Consider the following 19,568-nt stretch of genomic DNA (forward strand, 5'->3'; position numbering starts at 1 on the left):
AGTCTAATATAGAAGTTCTCCATAGGTAAAAGCAAATAGGGAGTGTTCCAGATGATGATGACTTTCAGGGTGGGTCATCAATGGAAAAAGGACAGTAAGATGTGTGGCAAGGAGAGGTGGAAGCAAGAAAAAAATAATGTACTGGAAGAAGAACCTATAATCCATAAGTCAGCACTGAGCAATATTCATTCAGAGCAAGATAGCTTTCATTCTGTAACAGATACTTATTGCTGCTGCAACAAATTACCACACTTAGTGGCTAAAAACAAGACAAACTTACTATCTTGTCACTCTGGAGGTCAGAACTTCTAAATGGATTTGGAGTCACTAAAATCAAGGTGTTGGCAGAGTTGTGGTTCTTTCTGAAGTGTCTAGAAAACAATTTTTTTCCCTCTTTTTCAGCTTCTAGAGGTTGTCACCATTCCTTGGTTTCTGGCCTCCTTCCATTCAAAGCCAGCGATGTTAGGTTGAGTCTCACACACTGCATCACTCTGACACAGATTCTTTCACCTCTCTCTTCAGGTTAGTATGTAGTATTCTACATATGGTTTCTGGCCTCCTTCCATTCAAAGCCAGCAATTAGTATTCTAGTTAGTATTCAGTTAGTATTCTACATACTAACAATGTAGTTACTCTTGTAACTACATTGGGCACACCTGGATAATCCAGGATAATCTCCCCATTCAAATTCAACTAATTAGCAACCTTAGTTCCATTTGTAACTTAATATATTCACAGGTTCCAGGGATTAAGATGTGGACATCTTAATGCCCATCCTACTGCTTATTACACATACATAAGTTATTTTTTAAAATTATCATATTTGCTTGAGTGAAACCATATGACATTTTTTTTTTCTAGTATCGGAGGAAACACATCCAACCAGATTAAGCTATTTGGAACACAGTAATTTTTTGCTGAATTTTGTTTATGTTCTTCACTAACGGTAGGGTACAATGGTATGTAGGAATCAATTCATCTTTTATGATACATTTGTCACTAGTACATTTGTACTTTATTTTTCATTTACAGACTTTTAATTTTATATACAAGTTCCTACGGTCTGAAAGTGTTTACAGCATGCATTTCAAGGTCTAGACTGTTGAAAACATACATGCATCTAAAAAGTCTATGAGGTTCACAGAGCTGAACGTTGTTAAGGAAGTTGACAAGGAAGTCATTCAGAGAAAGAAGTGGAAACCAAAATTGAGGAAACCAAAACATACTGAGGGATAATGGGGCCAGAGCAGTCCTAAGCTCCATATCCAAGCGAATATGTTAAAGTACACACTAAAAAAGAGGATATATCCTGGTTCTCCGGACAGTTTCATGAGTACCAACCCATGCTACCAGCTGCACCACAAGCAGCCCCAAAGACCTTGGAAAGCCCTCTGTGTCAGCACTTCTCAATGGCTCCATGAAGATCCATGCTGTGCAGAGGCGAGCAGTAAGAGGCCAAGGTGCTGGCATGTGATCAGATGGAGGAAGTGACCACAGGCAGTGGACACGGCCCAGCACAGAAAGCAAACACCACATTGCCAGAAGCATTCCTGCTGACCTGGGAACATGATCATCAGCAACAGATAGTCCACATATGTGAAAATGTTAACCAGAAAAGACTACTCACTTGAGGGTTATCAGGTACCTTGGAGACCAGTTCTGCCAGCAATGGTAACTTTAGATAAACAAATGTAGGGGATAAAATATGTATGTATGTGTATATGTATACATTTTGCCAGTTTCTGTGAATTAATCATTTGCTCTAGGAAAGAAGATTTTTAAGCTGTCACAGGCTCAAAGAACAAATGATTATACAGTTTTCTGAAATAGTTTCTATTTTGTGGCTGGAATAAGATATCTCTTTGGGAAATTACCTTTTAACTTGCTTAAATTCTATATATTATCCTTCTTCTCCATTTCACAAGTACTTATAAAACCTTTCATTCATTTCTACTAGTTAAGATTTAATTCAAGTCTAGCTATAACTGTCTAGTTAGAACTAATTATGTTTATGCTTCTTCTCTAATGTTCCCATTTTCTTTTCTAATTGACTTGTTTCCCCATTCTATTTTGTTGTTTGTATTTTTCAAAGCATTGAATTATTTTGCTTTTGATTACCACTTTGGCTACATACCAAAGAATGCTGTTGGATTCTTTGTAATTCCATGAATCATTTGACTCAACATTCAAAATCATGAATCATTTGACTCAAAAATTGTTTGCAGGGTATTCTTCCAGTTGCAGTACAATATTATCAATGCCTTCATGTGTCTTTTTGTCATGTGTTTTATCAATTTCAACTTTAAGTTTACCTTTGTATGGTCCAAAAAATGATGATCTAATTGTATATATTATTACTTGGATTGTCAATGCAGAATTGATTTTTAAAAATCTAATCCAGAGTAGAAGGCAATCAAATACTTATCAGATATGTATATATTTATGCAAAGGGAAAGAGATGGAACTAACAAAGATCGAGAACCTACTATGTTCCTGTCTGCCTGCCTATCTACTCTACTCACCTACGTAAATTAATCTTCACAAAAGCTCTATGAAGAAATGTCACCATTCCATACTTAGCTTGAACTTTGTAACATTCTGAATTTTACAAATAATATATAGCTTTGCAATCTTTTTATTAACCTTAGTTAATAAAAGTGATCAGGCCCAGGCGGGCAGATCATCTGAGGTCGGGAGTTTGACACCAGCCTGACCAACATGGAGAAACTCCGTCTCTACTAAAAATACAAATACAAAATTAGCCAGGCATGGTTGCGCATGCCTATAATTCCAGCTACTCGGGAGGCTGAGGCAGGAGAATTGCTTGAACCCGGGAGGCAGAGGTTGTGTCGTGGTGAGCTGAGATTGCCATTGCACTCCAGCCTGGGCAACAAGAAAGAAACTCCATCTCAAAGAAAAAAAAAAAAAAGAGATAATAAAAGTGATTCAAAAAAGGTCGGTAATGGCAGCTATTCTGGATGTTTTTGATGGTGAAAAGAAACATCTTGAAATTTCAATATAAGGAGTCCAGAGCATTATTATTTTTTTTAAATGTTTCCCAAACAAGAACCAAATAAATCAAAGCATTTTGCATTTAGCATTGATACATGGTTTTACAACCAAGGAAAATGTTGCTGACTTTAATTTCAGGTTTCATAATATTTGCAAGGATTACTAACATTCCATTTGGTAAAACTTTGTGTTCCTTGGTCACTTTTCTATGTATGTGTATGTGCACTTTTCTATGTATCTTTAAATAGTTTTTATTGAAACCTGCTAAGAAGGCCAAGATCTCTGGCAGTTTGCTCCACACGTGGGCAAATCCTACTGGTAGCTGCTGTTGGTCTTGCTCTTGTGGGCTAGACAGCTATCCTGGCAATGTGTGCTACTGGTCACTCTGTACACAGGGCAGCATGATTCTAACTGTTCAGGCTTTTCTGCCTGCCTTGGGCACACAGCAACAGGTGTACCTAAATGTTTTTAAATGCCTAAGACACACAAGTGAGTGTGCAGGCGGTGAAGTGTTCAGATTACAATATCAGCCTCAGTTGCCTTGGAAGAGAAAAGTGGTTTCAAAAACAGGAGCATTTAACACCACCATTAAGGCCAAAGTGAGAGGGGCCTTTGGCCCAAGACCCACACTATGGAGAACTCTGTTTTGTCTTTTCCATTGCCATTCCCTTTCTTACAGTGTAAGGAGTCCACAGAGCCAACTGGATGTGACTTCTTGGAGCCTGTGCTTTCCTCCCTCCTCCCAGATCACCTCTTGTTATCTGAGACCCTAGAATTCCCTGCCCCATGGCTCTGAGTTCCCTTCCAGGTCCCAGCAGCTCTCTTCTCCAACTCTACCATTCAGAGGCATGAAGAGATAGCCGAAAAGGGGCAGCTGTTTGCAAAACATAGACAAAACTTGAGGACTGGGCTGAGGTGTCCACAAATCTGAGCACAAAGCTGTTCATAATATAAGATGGGGAGTGATGAAGCAGTCTAGGGGCCAGAGGCTGGGGACAGGGGCTGGCTATGTATATGTCACTATTTTCTGGTATGGAACTCAGGGGAGACAGAATTTCAAATCCAAACTCAGCCTGCCAAGTTGTTATCAAGACCTATTTGTCAAGGCAGGTGGATAGAACAGATTTTATTTATAGTTTGATTCATAACTTTTAAAATATTTAGACATATGGTATCCTGGGCCCTGCAAATTGCAGGGCTAGGCCAGGCAGCACATCCTTTATGCAAGTAAAGCTATTGGGGAAATAGAATGAACCTTGCTCCTAATTTAATACTGGCTCCCCTTGAAAACACCTATATTATTTAATAGGAAAGCATAGCATTAATTTATTCTATCAGAGGACTACATCTTAAATTTGATTATACCACTTCTCTTTTCTGGAAATCATTAACTGGAGAGACAATCAGAGCGGCAATATAGAAACATGTTCCCTTTGTACTAAGAAAACCGTCACAACAAGCATCAACCACGTTTGAAGTGCTTGTATTATCATCACATAAGGCCCATATTCTTGCAGAAAATCTCTAATTTTTATGACATTTTATGGCAGTATATTTCACACAACGATGGTGTAAAGAAAGGCAGAAAACAATTCCTATGAGTTTAGAAATTTACCTATCCCAAACAAGAGCTATTTATTTATCGGGGGGGCCAGCAACCACCATCTTCACCTGTGCTTGAGAGCAAAACCACCATAAAGACTATCTCAAAGCCAGAGCCACTTGATGACAGAGTGTGGCAAAGTGTCACAGGATGACAGGGTGTGGCAAAGTGGCCAGTAGGTGGCACCGTCATGCTTATTCTATGCCAGGGAATCTTTTTCTCTGGTTGGGTCTGCCCAAATAGCTGCAGTGCTACCGGAGAAACTCTTTACTAAACAAGTAACTTAGTGGTGGACTTTGCTGAAGAGGACTGTGTGCTGATGAGATTTCTCTCCTGATGTCTACAGTGACCATTTTAGTCCTTGAAATATGTTTAAAAGTCTTCAACTTCTATTTTGGTTTCTTTTCCCACTTCTAAGCTCTTTAGGAAAAGTGCTCTTTTAAGCACCTATGAAAGTCCAACTTTATCGTATTTCTCTGAAATAGTATTGACAGGCACTTTCTGAGGAGAAGGTACACTTTTTGGTCTAGGAGTTCCCCCCTCCCCCGGGGTAAAGAAATCTAGTGTATCAATCATGAAATCCAAGAAGACGTCCTATCAATTGGCAGTCTGTCCTTCTCTCACTCCTTTGTACTTCCTTCCTTGAGTGAGTAGTTTTTGGGTACCTATTGTGTGATTGTTTAGATCACGTTATAAGCAAAATTTTCTCCATTCCCTGAAGAGGATGAGAGGAGAGGTTATAGCCCAGCGTCAGCAGGGAAGAAAGCCATGCATAGGAAGCTAATGAGCAGGGATCCCAGAGGGAAAGAACCATAGCCCTGGGCTGCTGAGTCAACAGATTCTTTTCTCAAATGCAAGAAGAGAAATGAACAGAATGACAAAACAGGAAAAAGGAAGAAAAATGGGACAAGGTGCCAATTCTCTGGAACTTTGGGGTCACTTTTATAATTTATTTTCAAGTTGTCAGAAATTGTGCTAAAGTAGATGAGCAGATTTACAACTAAAACCAAACTATGAATTGTTTAAAAAAATGTTTGATTTAGGTCTGATCTCAGGATGGGTGTAGAGGAGCTGAAGGGTGTAATTTGTTATTTTCTGGCAGATTTAGTTTTCCAAATGCAATTTGCTTAGACTAATATCCATTTAGTTTTCATATTCCAAACATCTACTAACAAAAAGTGCAAGGGGAAAAGATGGCAAGAGTATTAAGAGGCATCCTGTAAGGCAGAGGAAAAAAACTATGAAACAAAATAATAATAACTTATAAGCTAAGCACCTGGCTTGTGATTGTCAGAGAGAAAATGTGTGTCTATGTGTTTATGTGTTTTGGGGAGTTGCACACAGTTCCTATTCTGAAACACATAGTCCCTATTCTGAAACTATGTAATTTATATGGTGAACAACTGAAATATAGATTAAGCCCATCCCATTTGACTATTTGAAGTGAGGCAGTCCTACTTTCAAAACTTGCTAGTTTTGACTTGGGACAACTTTCAATTTCTGTTTTCCTCACTGGTGAAATAGGGATACTAAGACACCTTTTCCAAGGTTTTGGTTAATATTAAATAAGAATGTAAGACACCTAGCATAGTGATTGGCACAAGGCCTGCCCTCAGTTAGAAAAATACTAATATAGTAAATAATAAGCTTTACTATAAATAACAATCAACAATATAACTTCTGACAAACATTCCTTACATTTTCTAAGCTACTACTGTTCCAAGATTCTATTTTTTTTCCTGCAAACTATCTTGACTTGTGATAATGTTCTTTCCTTTTAAAATACTCTGTTATAACAAGTCTATTGTTCAACAGGCACATTTAAAGTGTATTCCCTAGTCACACTAGCACAATGCTCGCTAAACTTTGTTTTTCTTTGGTTTGATTTTACTTTAAGCACCAATACTTGTTTACTGTGACTGTAATTCTACTTCCACCAAATGAAATTCTTTCACTGAGCTTTTATCCCAAAAGCTTACATGTTCAATTATTATTGCACTTCTTCAGTTTTTAGATTGAAGATTTTTTTTCCTTCCAAAAAAAATTAACCAAGTACATCAATTTGGATGAATCCAAGACATTTTTCTTTTGATGTTAAATTGTTACAGGTTAAATTTTTCTCAAAAAATATTACTGAAATATTATCTTTTCTATATTGATATTCACAATTAAATACTTAAAGACACTACCGGTTCCTCTTTATTTGAAAATGGCTAAAGAGGTGGCTTAGATATAATATTAAGTATAAATTATGATTAAAAGAATTTAGATATATTTAATAGATTATTAAAAGATTTGTAACAAAATAATTTTATGAAGCAATAAAAATTTTATAGATTTAGTGAATATATTAATGCACTATGTATGTTTTAAAGAAATAAAGCAGAAAGATTCTAAACAGCCATAACACTTGAATAAAAGGACATTTTTCTGCTCAATTTTTCTGGTCAGAGTTGTACAGAAAGTTTTATGATTTTTAAAATTGTTTATTTAACAGGTGTGTAAACAGATGCAACTTGTTTATTTTATTCCTACTCTTAAAATTTCACCACTGCCAGAAAGCTTGTGGATAAATTTATAATATTTAAATGAAAATTTAAAAATTATATAAATTCTAGCAATAAATAAATTGTTTCCTTTTTACCATTTAGGCAAAAATAAAAGAAACTCTAGAATTGCATATGCTTTAAATAATTTACTAGTCAGCATTAATGTAGTAGCATACTGACATTTAGAGGAAAACTTTTTGGGACTGTGAAGCTGCTTCCAGTTTAGGGGAGTCCACTGTATAGCAGTCTTTATTTCAGTAACACCAGCAACAATTGAAATGACAGTGTTACAGTGAATTCAAAAGTAATGGTTTGTATGCTTGTGTATTTTTATATGTAAAACATGTTCTTTCCTGCCTGCCTGCTCAAATAATGTTAAGTAATGTTAATTTTAAAACTCATTTACTGAGTTCACATTATTGAAAAGATACATTCATTGTTCTTAAGTCACTTTAAAAGGAAAGTCTTTTTCTTTGCTTATGAAACTATTTAACTGACACCTTTTCCAAAGCAAGCACCTATAAAGGCAAAACAAATGCCCAGCAAAGTTTGTGACTATTTTGCAGGTTTGCCCTTGAAACTGTTCTTACTCCAATCCTGCTCCAATCTGTAGCAGGTCATAAGCATGGTAGATTAACAGCAAAGACTTTGGTGCCTGACGGCATGGTTTCGGGACCTGATTTCACACTTTAGTAGTTGTGTGACCTCGGGCAAGTTACTTTTTGGTTCTGTGTCTCATTTGTTCTTCTTTTTATTTTTGGAGATGGAGTCCTGATTTGTCGCCCAGGCTGGAGTTCAGTGGTGTGACCTCGGCTCACTGCAACCTCCGCCGCCTCCTGGGTTCAGACAATTCTCCTGTCTCAGCCTCCTGAGTAGCTGGGACTAACTGTTTTGTATTTTCAGTAGAGACGGGGGTTCACCATGTTGGTCAGGCTGGTCTCGAACTCCTGACCTCAGGTGATCCACCGCCTTGGCCTCCCAAAGTGCTGGGATTACAGGCATGAGCCACCGCGCCTGGCCTCTCATTTCATCATCTGTAAAACAGGTGTAATAATAGTATCCACTTATAGGTCTGTGGTGAGTTATTAACACATATATATGGCACTTAGAACAGTACCTGGCACACAATTGCTATGTAGGTGTTAGCTTCATTTGAAATTTAGACTTTCTATCCTAATTCAATTTTTCCTCTTGTCAGTTGCATTTGACAGTGTTTATTTGGTCTCTGTGGTGCTTGAACGTTAGGTTTCCCAGAAAAACTTCACCTTGGCTGTGCCCCCTCCCATCTGTCAGGGCCTGAGCACATTCCCCTGTGCCTGGGGTGTTTTTCACCCCTTACCTTCAGATTCTCTCTTCACAGAGTTAACATCTTTTGTCCTTTAGTTCTCACCTCAAACATCACTTCCTTGGGAAAACCTTCCCTGGTCCTACCAGGCTAGATTTAGGGCCCCATGCTTTAAGCGTTCTTATATCCCTTTAATTTTTTTCATAGCACTTAACAAAGTTTGCGGCTATAATTATGTGACTATTTAAATATATATCCTCCACTTGAAATCTAAGCTCCTCAAAGGCAGGGTAAAAATCCATTTTGCTCATCATTGTGTCCCAATCATGATAGCTTTGGCATAGAGTATTTGCACAAGAAAAACTTGTTAATAAATGATAAATCAATTTCAGAGATCAGAAGTCTGGAGTTCAACACAAGTCAACATGATTTGCCCAAGATTATACTAGTAGACACGACAGAGTTAGAAGTAGAATTCACTTCTGACTCAAAGTCCTTTATTGTTTCCAGGTATTACATCTTTGATTATACAAATCAAACAAAGAACTGTGCAATTAGTATTGTGGAGCTTCTAGAATGACAAGTAAAAGTACAAATCAGAAAGACTTGAACTATTTAAGGTATTCTGGAGGAACTGAGTCTCCCTGAGAAACTGATTTTTACAACATGAAGTAGGAGTTAGAATGGGTGCGAGGAGATGGGCAGAGGCTTCTAGGTAGAAAGAACCATTTATGCAGCAGTCCAAGGATGAGAAAAGCTTGGTGAATGAAAACAGAGAAAAGGCCACTGTGATTGCAACAGAAAGAGTAGGAAGTGGGAGGCTGACGTTGATCAGAGGGGCAGGACCAGATCATGCAAAAGCTCATGTTCGTAACACAAGGGAAAGCCACTGAAGGGTTTCAAGCGGGGGATGACACAGTCAGCTTTGCATTTTCATAAGACGATACTGACTGCACTCTGAGGGATTTCAGAAACAGAAAACTTGGTAATTGGTTGGAGATGGGAGTCAAGATAGAAGGACATAAAAAGGGAATGCTGATGTGTCTGGTATAATCAACTGGGAGGATTGTGGCACCATTTACTGAGAGAGCCATTAGTAGATAGAGCAAGATTATTAATTTCGTTAAATATATGATATGCTCTCAATAAATAGTGACAATTGTTATTGTCTTTGTGGTTGCTATTATTAATCATTATTCCAAACCACTTGCTGTGACTGGGAGTGATGGTGATTTTTATGGATTTCAATGGATTTTGGCCTGATGTGTTACTCCCACTATGTACACAGGCACATCTGGAGTTGGTGATTGGAAAAGGAAGTCACCCAAGGGACCAAGAGAAGGTAGACTTAGGATAACGTGAGGAGAACATGAGAAAACAGACTTTTTAATTTTTTGAATTTCCTTCTCCTTTTTCCCAAATCAAGAAATTTTAGATATGATAGTACGACCATGGCCACTAGATCTATGAGAGCAAACAGGTGTATGAGGCATCAATGCTGTATGGGGAGACCAACCTATAAAGTTAGTCTGAATTTGCCTTTTGGGGTAAATAATGGATGAGCATAGGCAGGTCAAAGGGCTTTCCTATAAACTGAGTAAACAAAGAAATCAGGAATTAGATCTTTGACCGTGTTTTTTTTTTTTTTAAATTTAGATTTTATGTATATATCTTTGCCTCATGTAAAATCTGTCATGTTCATTTAGATCGTTTACATGTAGTAATAAAAAAAAAAAAAGGATACCTATTAGGATGGTTAGTTGGCACTACAGATTATGTAGCCCATTTTAATTCTGGTGCCACCTCTGCAAGCATACCAGGAGGTTGCTAAGCCTTCACACTGTGTGACTGGCTCATGTCCACTGCCTTTGTTCCCTAGAGATACAAGGAAAGCAAAGGCCATGCATCAGGATTAGCCACATGGTGTTAATGAGAATCCCTGCCATCATTATCCTGTTTATCCTGTTAAAGAAGTCCTGGAGTGTATGAGGTAGATGGCAAATGTGTTAAGTATACTAAAAGACAAGGTTCATTTCTGAAGTCTTGAACCCTGAGTTAAGAAATTTTAGGGTACTGAGTCCACGTGCTAACTGGGCATTTTCCAACAAGGCATCTACAAAACAACTAAAGAAAGAGGCAATGAGGGGAAGTCAAATATAAGAAAAGTCCAGATTGCTTTGGTCACATGAGGTCCTGCTTACAATGAAAAGCCACAGTGATTCCTGCTTAATCTCACATATATTTGGCATCATTAAAGCTTAACCATCATCAGGGAACATCATACAAAGACATTTAGACTGGTATACAGCAAGGGGTTTTAAAGAAGTGGAAAAGATGAATATTTCAAATGACCTTCTAGGCAAGTTTGACATGCATTTTATTTATACTAGAATATTAGGGAGGTCCTTGACGTATTTTAATGTATTTTTATTTATGCCTTATTATATTAAACTAGGAAAAGCATTGAATAATATCTATTTTCACTCTTTTTTATTTATATAAGCACATACACATAGCTTAAAAGTGAACATGTCTTTTTTACAGCCTTGGGAAATTTGTCACATTTTCTAATCTGGTATAATTCAACAAGGTATAAACTACCCCTGCCTCCTGCATTCAATGTAACAAAATAAGCCAGTGCTGAACCATTTGAGCATTTGCATCTATTCCTTATTATATTAACCAGCCCTTGTTTATATTCAGAGTTTTAGCTTTTTGATAAGCCATTTTGATTACTATTCAGAAATTCTGAAGAAGAGAATTTTCCCCCTCACATCACTAGTGGTTAGAAGCATGGGTTTGAAAATCAGACTGTGTTTGAAAAAAATTTCTACCATTTTTTAGCTGAGTAATCATTTAACCTTTCTGTGTCTTAGCTTTCTGCATAAACCTTGGATGCTTATTGTAAAACAGAATAAAGTAGAACCTATCTCAAAGACTTGCATTGAGTGCTTTATTTCATGTAAAAAACATAGAACTGTGCCTGGCACATATTAAGTGTCCAAAAAATGTTAGTTATCATCATTACCATTTTTATCCTTCTAAAACAGAATCATTTACTTGTTCCTGGGGACTGGGGAAAAGAGTCTACAAAATACATATTTAACCTTTTCCATTGTATTCCTAGCCCTTTGCTTTATCAGGAGCATCAATCTTTTTCCCACTCAAAATATTTTTCATATTCCAGTGGTTCTCAAGTTTTTCTTTTAAATAGGCACCTGTATAATATAGAGAGACATTCCATGAACTTTCACGATATAATCTACAATTTTAGAATCTTTTGATTAAGCACATAAGAACAGAGGAATTTAAGGAACTCTTGCAATAACTCTACAGCCCCTCCTGAGTCTGAGGCTGACTTGGTTAGGAACCATAGTTTTAATCAGTAATTAATATATTTAGACTGAAGTATAATTCTGGTTTATTTTTAATAACCCAATGGGTCACAGCTCTTTCAGTCTCTCTTACCTCGCCCATGACTGCTATGGGAGTCTCTCCTGTTGCCTGAGCAACACGATGTTCTACTAAGTAAAACATATATTCGTCGTAGAGTAGACGGATCAGGTGGAAGGAGCCAAAGCTAGCAGCACTGCGTAAGGTTAAGTCCCGAATAACCATTGAGCTGTTCCAAGAGAAAAGACATATATGCAGCTAATATTAATGACAAAAATTAGCACTCTACCTATTTTTCCTCTTAAAAAAAGTCAAGCTGGGAGTCTATATGGTTGGTATAGTATAAAACCTGCCATGAAATCATTTCATTATTGAAAGCAGTTGCCTCAACTCATTTAAATAGAATGATAAAGAGGTAATCCTCACCGAGACTTGATCCTTATTAGAGATAGATAGTCTTAGTGGAAAAAGTCACTTTACTATCATAGGCAAGTCTGCTGCTTCTACCAAACTCACAAATAAATCAGAATTCAACAAAAAATATTTCTGAAAGATTCAGCACTCATCACTACCCTAAGAAAAAGCAACTCGAAGTAAAAATCTTACCGATGAAGGTTGGCAGTCTGTGCCCTCTCAGTGATAATGACCTCTGAGGTATGCTTTAGGAAAAATATGTATTTCTGCCAGACAAAGCTTACAAAATATACTAAGCAATATTCCTAGATGTGGCAATGTAGACTACAGGCAAGTATGTACAAGGATTCCAGCAAGTTTTCTTGGAAAATAAACGTATTAAGTGCTTCCAGTTTCTTATGATTTCCACTTAAATTATGGCATATTTACATTAGAAATAAGCACAATAAAATCAATTAAGAAATCCATTATTTTTGAAAATGCATTTAATGTATATAATATGAAAATATAAGCAATATTATTAATAAAAAAATAATAAATTCTATTATATTTAAAATGGAAATGAGTCCAAAATAAAATCTTGGCTTCAACATGCCAATCATTAAGCTTGTTCACACACTTCAAACCTTAAAATAGTCAAAATTTAGAATCAGAGTGATGTGTGTGTGAGAGTGTGTGTATGTGTGTATGTGTGTGTTTCTTACCACTTTCATTTATTGGCCTTTTTCTAAAGACTTTTGGCATACGAACACTAAAACCACCATTGAATTCTCAGGAGAAAGAGGTAAAATCTCACCTATGCCTTGTTTTACAGTAAAGAATTATAACACATGAGGCAAATGGAAAAACAAAGACTGTACTTTTGTTTTCTGTTTCATTTTTCAACCTTGTTTAAAGAGAGGCTACTAATACATCAAATTGTATGCTTTCAACTTGGCAAGTGACAAATCATTGTCCATCTGAAACACAGAAGCCTTGAATTCTGATTCTGTCTCTTCATTGACTGTTGACCTCAAAAAGATCATTTATTTCCCTGAGATGTTTTTCCTCTTGCATGAAAACAAAACACTGCCTTTAGTCTTATCTAACTTACATGCTATTTCAAGGATAAAATAAGTTAAAGGATGTGAAATCAACTTATAACTAGAATGCTATTCAAATATAAGTGATTGTGATTATAATACACAGAAAAAGAGAAGCTGACCTTCTCATTCTCATTTATTTATGGTGGCAAGAATAGCAATTATTATATGATGATGGCAGAGGGCCTCTCAATTCTGTAGATCTATTTACTAAATTATAATAAGAAAAATAAGTGTGGGTTTGAAGTTACACAGACCCAGGTTACCACTGTGTGATTTCAATTGTGATCACGTAATTTTTTGTAAGGTTCAAAGGTTAGCCCAAGAGTCAAATGAAATAATGTATGTGAAATCTTAAGAAAACTACCCATGTAACTATACTGTTAGCTACATTAGTGTTAATAATATATTCATTATCATAAATAGTAGGTCTAGTGAATAATATCTTGTAATTGATTACCTTAATGAATTCCTTAAGTTTACAACTCTATAAATAATTATTAAAAATAAATGAATACTTTCATTTGCATGCCAAAATATATGACAAAGTTCTATATATAACTCTATCCATGACTTTTCTAAAATTCAGTGATATATTACCAATTTGTAAAAATAATTCATAAGATCATAATATAAGAGCTATGTGAAAATAAATGTTTATATTCCTATGGAAAAAAATTTTAAAGCAGTGAATCACTTACTAAAAAAAAGCAAAAACAACACAAAAATAAAAATAAAATGTTATGTAACATTTTTACCCATACTAACAAAGACTTGAAATAAATGATTTTTAAAGTAAAGCATGAACAGAATATTTGCTCCTAATTGCATTTATCTTGCTGAAGAAAGATAGCAAGTATCTAAAATTTTCAAATTTTAAAAATTTAAAGCATAAGACAAATGGCTAACAAACATAAAAAAAGGACTCATTTTATTTGGAATTAAAGAAATGAAAATTAAAGTAAGATACCTTATATACTCTATAAAGCTGTCAGAGGTTAAAAGACCCAATATTATAGTTGGTTTGGAAAAACTCTCCTTTACTGTCTCTATGAATATAAATTCATAAAACTTTTGTAGAGGGAAATTTGGCAGTATTTGTCAAAATTTAAAATGTCAAAACCTTTGACCCAGAAATCGAATTCTAGAAATTTACACAAATAACCAAAGATAGTTACAACTGCAGCACAATATTTGTACTAGTGAGAAACTAGGAGGAGAAAGTAAATATCATTAAAAAGATAATCTAGTAGGATGCTGATTAAACAAGTTATGGCTCATTTAGATATAAAATTGTATGCATATAAGTAGTTAAAAATGAAGTAGACATATAAGTAGTAACATGGAAAGATGTTTATAATATAATGGTTAAGTTGAAGCAAGATATATGAGCTCATTTACATAAAAACACTCCATACGTCAAAATATTCCTACCCCCAAGTAAACTGGAATATCTAATACTTTATTAGCATTGAGATCACACATTTCATTAAAGTAGTATTAGTTACTTTAAATGTTTATATCCTTTTACTTGAACTTATCCAAAGATATATGTATGATTGTATATGAAGATAATCATGATAGCATTTTAAAAACTGTATCAAAACACCAAAACCCATCTTAATGTTCAAGAATAAGGGAATGTCTAAATAATGTATAAGGCATAAACATAATGAAATAGTATGAGGACATTAAACATTATGTTTCTGAAGATATTTAATGGCAAGAAATGCTTAAGATACAATTGCAAATAAAAAATGTTAAGAGAAAAATACAGTTAAATAGTTCACGGGAAACAACTGGATCCCAATCTTATTTAACCCAAAAGGAAAACATTTAACCAGTGGCAATTTCTGGGTAGAAGTTTTTGTATTTCCTAGATTATCTTTTTAAAAAATTAATTTTTTTTTTTTTTAGAGATGGGGGTCTTGCTGTATTGTCCAGGCTGGGGTGCAGTGATGCCATTATAGTGATTCACTGCAGCATGGAACTCCTGGGTTCCAGTGATCTTATGCTCCTCACCTCCCATAGGCACTTGCTACCATGCCCAGCTTATTATTTTATTTTGTTAAAGATGGGGTCTTACTGTGTGGCCCAGGTTGGTCTCGAATTCCTGGACTCAACAGATCCTCCTGCCTCAGCCTCCCAAATAGCTGGGATTACAGGTGCAAGCCCCCATGCCTGGCCTGTATTTACCACATTTTCTAATGTGAGCATATATTAACTGCATAATAAAAATATTTATTTTAAAAGATGTCATTCATTATATAATAATACAGAAAAACAATACCGAGTCAGGTGAATGTTAATAAATCTTTTCAGGAATGAATATCACAGATAGAGAATGAGTCTTTCTTTATACATTTCTAAGTTTGAATTTTAGGTCTTTGTATTTCTCTTTCTCTTTTTTTGTTTTGGAGATGGAGTCTCGCTCTTGTTGCCCAGGCTGGAGTGCAATGGCATGATCTCGGCTCACTGCCACCTCCGCCTCTTGGGTTCAAGCGATTCTCCTGCCTCAGCCTCCCGAGTAGCTGGGATTAAAAACATGCGCCACCACGACTGGCTAATTTTGTATTTTTAGTACAGACAGGGTTTCTCCATGTTGGTCAGGTGGGTGTCGAACTCCCGACCTCAGGTGATCCACCCACCTTGGCCTTCTGTTAAAATACAATAACCCTGAAATCATGTGAACAACTAAGGAGAATGTTCATAACAAATAGTTTTCTGGTATCATTTTAGAAATGCAAATTCAACTTTTCCAAGAAAATTCACATTTATTTATTCAGCAGATATTTATTGTGTTCCTACTCTGTAGCAGGGTCTTGGTTCAGACAAGACAGACAAAATTTGGTTTCAAAAAGGATCACATTCTATTAGGCGAGACAGTCAGTAAATATACAAGTAGATAAAAAATATAAAGTTAGAGTAAGAGATCCTATAAATCAGGGCCAGAGACTGGAGAGTGATGAGGGCAGGCATTTTAAGTTGGGGTATCTAGAAAATTCTTTCTGAGGAGGTGATATCTGAGCAGAAACTGGATTGAAGTGAGAAAATGAACACAGGTGAAGAATTTTCCTGGCAGAAAGGAGAGCAAATGAAAGAGCTTGAGACAGAACTGTTTGCTGTGTTCAAAGAGCAGTCAGGAGGCTAATGTGGTAGGAAGGCAGTGAGCAAAGAGAAGAATACGTGATAGGGTCTGTACGACTCTAGTGGCTGGACTGTGTAGGGCCTAGTAGGCCATGATAAGGCCTTTGGATTTCATTCTGAGTGTTCTGGAAACTTCTAGATGGTTAGGCAATCACCTTATTTCAGCATAAAATGCACATGTAATGCTAAATTCTGTTGGAAGTTTTTTTAAAAAAATTTATTGATCCTCAATTATAATACCTAGTTATTTAAAAAATACTGATATGTATGTCACGAAATTATTGTCATATATTTAGAAAAGAATCAGCTGAATTGTATCATTAACGCTATATCTACTTTATTCTCTCTGTGTCAGGCTTCCGCACTACATGCCAAGTATTAAATGACACAATTAACAGTTTAATTGGAATCCTATTGTCCGATTCAGACTTCCGTAAGATATGTTGTAAAATTGACTCCACTGAAGTGTTGCTAAGTTACCATGAATTCAACTCTTTTTAAGATCAGAGTTGTAAACGTTAATTATTTTATAATGGACAAGAAATACCTTTGTATATTTATCTTTATAATTCATCATGTGGAAATTGAAACATATACCCTAACATGTGAGAGCCAACCTGCCTCTTCTGAGTGTTTGAAGATGTCTCACACCCTTCGGGTGAGAACATCACACCTGTGATCCTTATGTGAACTCACTCTTTGAAAAGTGCTTACAGTTGATTCAGAAAAGAGTATTACTTTTTGGAAGATTCATATATTGTCCAGTTGTAGGCAAACTAGGCACCCTGTGCCTACTTTCAAGCCACAATATCAAAGCTATACATTCCATTCTTTAAAAATGGGATATCTGAATGACCTTCAGGGTGGCCCTGAAGAATGCTTTCTTCTGTTATCCACAAAACACACAAGCTGAGAAATGGCCCACATAACTTCTCCAATTCTGCCCAAGAAAGGCAGTGATTTTTTTTTCTGCCTCCCAGGGAACCACCATTAGTCACTGAAAGCCAGGTTAGGCAAGGAGAGAGCCCCCATTCAGAGCAGAGACTGTTTGTAGCGCTGTATCAACTGCTACCATGATTCTCTGCAAGTTCATTTCTATATTTCTATGTATGTAAATACATATAAAAATGTTAGAAATTAAGAGATTAAGCATCTGATTTCAGAACATGAAGGGCCTACTATGTATGTGACTGCCAAATTTATAATGGCATTTACAAATTTACAAATTTTTGGCATCTGCAATGCCAAAAACATTAAAAAATATTCTAATTCTGCTTTTCTGATAGTTTGTGAATGCAATTTTCACTACTCAATATGTTCTTATGTCTCAGTAAAAAACAGTTCAGATATTAAAGGCTCAAGTTTCTAAGCTATTGACTTTGCCTACCAGCAGGAGGTATGCATCTGTCTGAATGTGCCTTTCCTTCAGGGGCCCTGAACTGTATGCCTTCAAGTCTTTTTGAAACGAAAATAATAACCATAGTAGTGTCTAATAACAACAAGCCAATTATCCTCAACTCAGGGAGGACAGAGGCCAGGCAAGTGATGATCTACTGGGATTGTATATCTGCAGAGAACAAGAAATGCAAGTAAGTAATTTTCTCTCCTTTCAAGATACCTGCAACAAATCTCTGTGGAGATGAAGGCTCCAGGGATGTATTTCTAAAATGACATCGACTAAATATAGAAAAAAAAAAAAAAAACAACCAACAACCACAGGTAGAGGTAAGGGCAAGTCTGACACTAACAACATAAGAAAGCAGTAGGAAGAAAAAAAACACCTTGCTTTTTTGGATGTAGATGATGGACTCTGACTTTGGTCATGTAAGTTTTGGAACAGCCAGTCAAGTGTACTGCCAGTCAGTGTACTGCTGTTTCATCAATCATTCATGGAGCACATATACCATTTATGTTATTTTCTGGGAAAAAAACTTGATGAATAAAAAACAAACTCTTGGGCAACTGGGAAAATATCTGAAATCTTAAAAAATGTTCCCAAATCAAATTTTCTAATTCTACCATTACTACAACTGTTGCTGCATCTACCTCGAGAACACTGTGATAACGCATTTCAAATCCTTCTGATGTATCAAGGGAAAACATAATTTCTCATCAACACATTTCTCATGAACACCCAGATCCAAATCTAGCACTGGCTTCACTGATGCATACTAGTGGGTCACAGAGCCAGACAACACCTTAATAATTTGCTTCTTGAATTATGTGGGCTAAAGGTACTAAATATATGAGAGGCAGGACTATGGAATTGTACCACTAAAAAAACAAAAACAAAACAACAGCAAAAAACTGGCTGGCTTGCTTTCATTGCATTTGACCCTGGGCTAGACACTAGACGGCTATTTTCAGGATGTAAGGATAATTTAACTCTTAATGAAACATATGATGTGGATCTATATGTCTACTTCAGTTTAAGAAATAAGAATCTGGACCAAATCAGTTGAGAAAGAAAAAAGTCACTTATAATAAAACCAAAGGAACTACCATCATAATTAAAAGACCTCTGATTCCATCATTATAACCAACGGTGGTCAAAACAATATGGAAATCCTATAGTCTGGGTTTACTGAGTTCACAAGTACTATTTGTTCCTAAATTCTGTTACTTATTCATAGTCTTTCCCTCCTCACAACGAGCTTTGGACTCACCACTGATATCCAGATGATGACCATAGTGTAGACACAGCTACAGTCGGGCGTATGTCTTGTGGCCACCACTTTCTGATATGTGCATGGCTGCACAGACTCTACACTAGAGACTGCCTATGCTTTACAGCAGATATTAACCTTAGGGCCAAATCAGTGGGGCCAGCTTTCTCTAAAGCAGCTAAAAAATAAACTCTTACCACAAGAACAAATGCCAGAGTTAAAAATATAATTTACCCGACTTACGAAAGAATTCCATCCTACATATACGGTAAAGACACTGACTTACAAAGGTCATAAATGCTGGTTTTTTCTTTTTTTTAATTATACTTTATGTTCTAGGGTACATGTGCACAACGTGCAGGTTTGTTACATATGTATACATGTGCCATGTTGGTGTGCTGCACCCATTAACTCGTC

At 36.1% G+C, this 19,568-nt stretch overlaps 1 protein-coding gene across 3 annotated transcripts in view; it reads right to left on the reverse strand.

Moving 5' to 3' along the window:
- The window catches only part of RFX3 (regulatory factor X, 3 (influences HLA class II expression)), a 309,220-nt gene that overhangs the window by 16,917 nt on the left and 272,735 nt on the right, over nt 1-19,568 (reverse strand). For all 3 annotated transcript variants that reach the window (XM_011988353.1, XM_011988354.1, XM_011988356.1), the window contains one exon: nt 11,918-12,071. In XM_011988353.1, coding sequence (XP_011843743.1) covers nt 11,918-12,071 — 154 coding nt within the window. The remainder of the gene's footprint in view (nt 1-11,917; nt 12,072-19,568) is intronic.

Source organism: Mandrillus leucophaeus, unplaced genomic scaffold (genome assembly GCF_000951045.1).
Source record: "Mandrillus leucophaeus isolate KB7577 unplaced genomic scaffold, Mleu.le_1.0 Scaffold329, whole genome shotgun sequence".
Taxonomy (NCBI): domain Eukaryota; kingdom Metazoa; phylum Chordata; class Mammalia; order Primates; family Cercopithecidae; genus Mandrillus; species Mandrillus leucophaeus.